Source organism: Rosa chinensis, chromosome 2, assembly GCF_002994745.2.
Source record: "Rosa chinensis cultivar Old Blush chromosome 2, RchiOBHm-V2, whole genome shotgun sequence".
Lineage (NCBI taxonomy): Eukaryota > Viridiplantae > Streptophyta > Magnoliopsida > Rosales > Rosaceae > Rosa > Rosa chinensis.
The window spans coordinates 42,414,409-42,420,897 of NC_037089.1; the positions used below are offsets into that span (position 1 = coordinate 42,414,409).

Sequence of the window (6,489 nt, forward strand, 5' to 3'; positions counted from 1 at the left end):
ATCTACTTCATGTTTTGGTTTACATCATTCTTTTTACTTGTAAGAACATAAACATCCTGCTCGGACGTCAAAGCAAAGACATATCCAAAATCAAATACATGCAACACGAAGTACCGTGGTCCAAAAAAAACTAACTATCATATGATTTATACAATAATAGTAAATACAATAGAAGAAGAAATGATTCTCAGAATTTGAATTCATACATTTCCTCTGAAAATTTTACCATGTAAGTAGTTTTTTCCCTCTTTTTTTTTTTTTTTTGGCTCAGAATTTGTAGAGTTGTTCTTTCCCTATTACTGTGCTATCACAAGCGATTACTTATACTGTATTTTACCTTCCATGGTGGAATAGCAGATTTACTAATCCGTTCCTTTTTCGGTTAAGCGTCTCTGGTGTCTGCACCAGGCAGCTGCATGAACTTGCACTCCCCCTACCCCAAAATCCCGAAACAGAAACACAGCCAGAATAAAGAAACCCCAATCTCAACATTACTACGGCACCGCTATAAATACTCCAAGCTCAGTCTCTCACAGCAGAAACCAACCGACCCACCCGTTGCAATTTCGAAATGTTCAAGTCGAAGCTGCAGGAGCTGTGCCAGAAGAAGGCGTGGCCGTTACCGGAGTACAGCAGCAACAAGGAGGGCCTCGACCACGACCCTCGTTTCTCAGCCACCGTCAAAATCAACGGCCGTGAATTCAACACTGTCGACCCCTTCAGATCCTCCAAGTTGGCCCAAAACGACGCCGCTAGGCTCGCCTTCGATCACTTCTCTGCCCCCGCTACCCGCCCCATTCCTTTCGATTTCCCTCAGCCGAGTCTTGTCGCTATCGCTCCCGCTCCCACTCCCACTCCCTCAGGTAATGGATTTGAATTCTGTTACTGTTTTTGCTAGTGTTATTTTCTCTGTTTGATTCCTGCTTGGAAATCCCTTTTTCTGATTCCTGTCTACTTAATTTGATGCTGAATTTGAGAGTTCTGCAAATGTTTAATCAATTAGGTCTTTGATCATAGAGATATAACTAGTCTGAAATATCGGTATTGAGGTCTGTAGTTTCTGTACAGCTCTTGATGATTGTATTTATGGAATTGGTTTGTGAAAGCATGAGGGGTTTGGTGTTCGAAAAGTGTACATTGATGAGTGTATAGAACACCAGTGAGTTTTAAAGATATAGATAGTTTCTCTCGAGCTGTAATTTATTTCAAGTTTCGTAACATGGAGTTTCTAGGATGTATGTGGAGTATATGGAAAAAAATATAACATTGTTATTGAATGAATATGCAACGGTTATGTTTAGTGACATTAGCTTGTGCAAAGGACCAACTACGTATTGCTAAAATTCAATGATACTTATCTTACTACAGTTTACGACGTTGCAACATTTCTAATGCTTTCACGACTGTGATGATTGTGCTATTACCATTAGATCATCTAGGTTTTTATCATATCTTCTGAAGGAAATGTTTTTAATTCATATCTAATCCAGATTAAGTGTATCAATGTCATATGTTGACGTGATGGTTTCAATTCTATTTAGTTAAAGAAATTCAGTGCTAGGGTTGTGAGTTTAATTAATAGCTGAGCCTTGTTCGAGTTTTGCTGTTCTTTCTTTTGAATGGAGCTTTGGAAAGAGTTCAATGTTGGTTTGGGTCTAACATTACTATATTGGAGGGTATGGATAGTGAGTGCCAGGCAGTTGCCACACTTGACTCTGCTCAGGCCTGGCCTTGTGTACCATAGTCATCACACATTTTGGATTACTTTTTTTTATTTTTTATTTATTTTTTTCACATTTTCAAATGCTCCTTATTCTAGGACTTCCCACAGGACTGGGCACTGATTGGAGTTTTACAAACACACCACTGCAATTGCAAAAGACTCAAGAAACACATCAACCTCCTCAGGTCAGTGGTAATGCAACAGATGGTGGTTCTCAGGTCAGTGGTAATGCAACAGTTGCCGGTTCTCAGGTCAGTGGTAATGCAACAGTTGCCGGTTCTCAGGTCAGTGGTAATGCAACAAATGGTGGTTCTCAGGTCAGTGGTAATGCAACAGTTGCCGGTTCTCAGGTCAGTGCAACAGGTTCCAGTTCTCAGATCAGTGGCAGAGCATTAGGTGTTGAAGGTGATAATAGATCTAAAGGTCAGAAAACTTCTTCTGTATAAACTCTAGTGAAATATAATTTCAGTTTCTGCACCGGAGTATTTTGAATTTTTCCACATAACCTTCAAGGTTATTGGGTAGTTACAGAGGATGTGTAGTATTTAGCATGGTCTAGAATAAGGTTTTTGGGCATGTTGGAACATAGTTTGCATACAGATGATGTAACTGAAGCTTGAAATATAATTTTCATCATCCTGTTGTGGAGCTAGCATGTTAGAATCTTGGACATGAAACTTATATATAAATAATATAATGAGGGAAAGAAATGGTATATACACTATATAATCCCCAACCTTCTAGCCTCGGCACATTGTACTTATCAATTTGCCCGCTTATATGTCTTTGTTCATACCCAGTGTCAACTTTTTTGTGGTTAGTTTTCTGTGGTTTGCAACTAAGACTATTTTCATATGGGGTGTAGGTATACAACATTTGCATAAGAACCAGCTGCAGCGTTATGCTCACAAGAGGAATCTCATTTTACCTGTCTACTCTTGTGAGCGGGAAGGTCCTCCTCATGCCGCTCGTTTCAAATGTACAGTAACAATCGATGGAAAAACTTATCAGGGTCAAGAATTTCTTCCCACTGTGAAGGATGCTGAACATGCAGCTGCAGAAGTTGCTTTGATCTCCCTGTTGCCAAATGGAGTCCAAGAAGTTATTGTTCTGACAACCTGTGGCCAATTGATATCTATTCTATGCATGTTGTTATAACTCAAACGAGTCTAACATACCTGCTTTTTTTTTCTTTGCTTCCCCTTAGGATGATTCCGGTTTGTACAAGAACCTTTTACAAGAACTAATTCAAAAAGAAGGTCAACATGTACCACTCTATAGCACAAGGACATCCGGTGAACCTCACATGCTTACTTTTGTTTCAACCGTGGAGATTGGAGGAGAATCTTTTACCGGTCAAGTAGCAAGAAGCAAGAAGCTGGCAGAAGTGAGTGCAGCAAAGGCTGCCTATAATACTTTGAGAGATCGTAAGTGCAGATTTCTTGAACTTACCAGATCCAAATAATGTTAGCTCTCAGCTGCTACTAGATTCGAATAATGTGCATATTTGAGATAAGTATTGCACTCGAGTCTATAAATATTAAATCAAAGTTTGTTAGGCACTAAGAGTTTCTATTTGGAATTGTTTAAGCACTTGTAATCATTGATTGCTAGTGTTGATGTCCTTTGAAGATGATTGACTGTTAGTAACTTTACCATGTTTAAGCAACACATCCAATCTACAAATTATCCCATCTCAGTCTACAACCATTTCATATTCTTTCTATCCATGGGTTCTTCTAGGTTTCATAGTCTTATTGAGTTTGTTTATTGCCTCTTTTTTATGAATCAGTTGATTTATTTTCAGAAGACTAGCTTTTACTCTTTCATTCCAACATAAATAGTCTCTCTCGAGCAATAAATTATAAATGAGTAAAAAACTTAAATAATTTCATCAATTCATGAAATTTTTTCCTCCCCGACTCTTTTCAATTTGATTTCACTGGTAACTGCCCTACTATATTATTTTTTTCTCGAAAAATATGGTTAGTCAGACCTTACTCAATTTCAAAAATAATATCTGATAAGCTCGGTACATAACAGGTTGCCTGGCTTATATTTGCTAGGGAATGGTATTTTGCTTAATTTCATAAAATGGCTTCCTCTTCAGGTAAGTCAAGTCCGATCCCGTTGTTTCTGACCCAGGCTTCACAAGGGCAAGAAGGATTGCAGTTCTTATCTTCGAATGCTCCATCATACATGGCTCCTGATCTACAACAACAAGTGAGACCTAACGCTCCCAAGATTTCAATTCCAAATTCAGTTACTAGGGAACAAGAAAAGGAGATCAGCGGTATGTTTTCGCATGAAGCTTTATACACCTAATGAATATACTAATCACTCTGTTCATATGTTCTCTTTGTTGGGATCATGTCCTAAACACCTAATAAATAATACTAATCACTGTGAATACTATCACTGGCACCAAAATAAGTTGGAGATGTGCCATACATAATTAAACTTGAGGGGATTAAGTGAATGCCTTGACCAAGTAAATACAAAAGATGCCTAGAACATATAACTACAAAACCTGAAGAGAGTGGAATATGCTCTCTGGCTTTTTTTTTTTTTGTAAGTTTTATATGCCACATGGATTATCCAGAGGATCTCAGGGATCTGTGGGAGTTGAGGACTGATGGCCTCTCTTTGTCTCGCCAACACTGACACTGAGCACTCATGGCTCGTCAATGATTGCTCTCTTTGTTTGCATCCTAAATATCATTGTGTTATTTGTTGCTGTTCTTCTGGGCACGAAAGATAAGTGATTCCTATGATCTAGGCCATCATAGATTGAATTCATCCCTTAAATTTGAAATTTGGGTGTTCAGCGGGCTTCTGTACGCTAAGGATAAAATAAAATCGCGGAAAGATAATTTGACTCAGATCTGGAAAGGAGGAAGAGAGGGGGGGGGGGGGGGGGGGGGGAACAAAAGAAAAAAGGCTTTCATATTAATTAGAGGTAAGTTCAGAAATGAAGTTCAGTCGTCAAAGCATTAATAAATAGTGTTTAGTGAATGTAGAATCCTATGGCAACTTTTGAGTGGATTCCTCCTTATATAATTGCCTGTACAAACAACTAAAGGAAGTCGTATACAGACCCGCTGTGGGATCCAGTCATCGTAATGGATCAAGTAATAAGAGATCCACAATAAGATCTACCCACTCAGAATACTTGTGGAAGTGAACTCCCATTACATTGACACTCATCTTAAAACATGCATTTTTATCCTATCTACTGGACAAGTAGGTTGAATTGCTGTTAAACTGTGGCTTCATATTGTACGATATAGGTTCGTTTCTCTCAAGAGTACATACTGTTTTATTGCAGTGGCTGCTGTGGGAACCAGTCATCAGTCTACAACTGTATCTTCAGGAGTTGATAATCATACAGTAGGTGGAGGATCCACTTCGTCTGACACTGTACCTGGCCGTGTACTGAAGACTTCACGTTCTGCTTCCCCTCCATCCCAAAGTGGATCCTCTTCGACTTTGACTTATTTCTGTACTTCAAATATGGACTCTACTCTTCAGCCACCAGCGAAAAGAAGTACATCATACACTAACATAGTTGCTGTACATCCACGGATGTCGAATATGACACTCCCAGAAGACTGCGTTGTGTTGTCCCTTAGTGATGAAACTTGGGTTGCTGTATCACCCATGAAGACCGAAGGTATAACAAATCACTCATAATGTGGTGGTTTGCCATAGATGGTTTCTTTGTTGTAAAATAGCAGTTGCCTTTCTTTATATTGATGTACTTTGCTTGAACCTCTTGCTTGGATTATGTAGTGCTGGAAAACCATTATCATGAATTTCTGAAACTGAGGCATTTTCCTGATTGTTCAAAGTAGAATTAGTTTGAAAGATCTTGTATGCTCTCTGTTTTACTACTGGGCAAAACGATCGCTAGTTTATGGAAAGTGTTTGTATGATCTTTTGCTAGTAGCCTAGGCCATTTAGGAAGAGAAAAAACAGACTGCAAATTTACCATTCATCCTCACTTTGGTGGAGCTACAGCTCCAGGTGAACGCTGCAAATTCTAATGTGCAGTCACTACCAAAGTGTTCTCCCCTTGCAGCCAAACCTTTGATGTGCTACTAAGATCAGCGTAAGCTGGAGATGAGATATTGGAGGAAATTAAACCCATTTTGCATATGGAATTAATTTCCTCCAATTCTGATCTACAAGTTATGCACTTTGATTTCATTGGTGATATACTTGAAAAAGCAAACTACAGCAGAGAATCTGCAGGTGACATATTAGAGAAAATTAAACCCAGTATGCAGATGATGGCAATGGGATTAATTTCCTCCAATTCTCCCTGTCAGAATATGAGCAGGTCTCCCTGTCTTGTACACTAATAACAGGAGAGTGAGTGTCCAATAGTGGTTGTATGATCAAAATATCACCATGTAAACACTTGAATTAAAATTAGCATTGTTAGTCACTCATTACATAATATATTGGTTCAGATACATATGCTGCTCCAAATGACAACAGACCTTCCCCATTAATCAAATTACTGTAGCTTGCCTGTTTGTTGATCTGTTCATCTATAAGGTCTCAGCTGAGCCTGCAGAAGACAAATATTTACCCTATGTTAATTAGATGCAGTTTAAGTGTAATTACGGCATACAAGCTTTGCCATACGTGAATGTGGAACACATAGAGAGAGAGAGAGAGAGAGAGAGAGAGAGAGAGAGAGGCTAGTTACATGGTGCAGTTCATGCGATTAGAGATTGGGAAACTAAGGTGCGCATTGC

The 6,489-nt window shown here is 38.9% G+C and overlaps 1 protein-coding gene across 6 annotated transcripts; it reads left to right on the forward strand.

Annotated features, from left to right (window-relative positions):
- The first annotated feature begins 331 nt into the window (after nucleotides 1–331).
- LOC112190830 (double-stranded RNA-binding protein 4) lies at nucleotides 332–5,646 on the forward strand. 6 transcript variants are annotated; one of them, XM_024330328.2, is made up of 8 exons: nucleotides 335–863; nucleotides 1,820–1,908; nucleotides 1,942–1,974; nucleotides 2,101–2,146; nucleotides 2,589–2,824; nucleotides 2,931–3,150; nucleotides 3,834–4,016; nucleotides 5,052–5,646. In XM_024330328.2, exons 1-8 carry the CDS (start codon nucleotides 572–574, stop codon nucleotides 5,414–5,416), a joined length of 1,464 nt encoding a protein of 487 aa, XP_024186096.1. In that variant the 5' UTR covers nucleotides 335–571; the 3' UTR covers nucleotides 5,417–5,646. The 6 variants fall into 6 exon arrangements, with proteins under 6 accessions (XP_024186097.1, XP_024186096.1, XP_024186095.1 ...); XM_024330327.2 differs by having other exon boundaries at nucleotides 1,820–1,974; XM_024330326.2 differs by having other exon boundaries at nucleotides 1,942–2,146.
- The last annotated feature ends 843 nt before the right edge of the window (nucleotides 5,647–6,489 follow it).

Excerpts from the sequence above, each read along its gene's own strand:
- LOC112190830 (XM_024330324.2), top strand. The coding sequence starts at position 572 with ATGTTCAAGTCGAAGCTGCAGGAGCTGTGCCAGAAGAAGGCGTGGCCG. Across the intron at positions 2,825-2,930 it reads TGCCAAATGGAGTCCAAGAA|GATGATTCCGGTTTGTACAA; the intron begins GTTATTGTTCTG and ends GCTTCCCCTTAG. Across the intron at positions 4,017-5,051 it reads ACAAGAAAAGGAGATCAGCG|TGGCTGCTGTGGGAACCAGT; the intron begins GTATGTTTTCGC and ends GTTTTATTGCAG.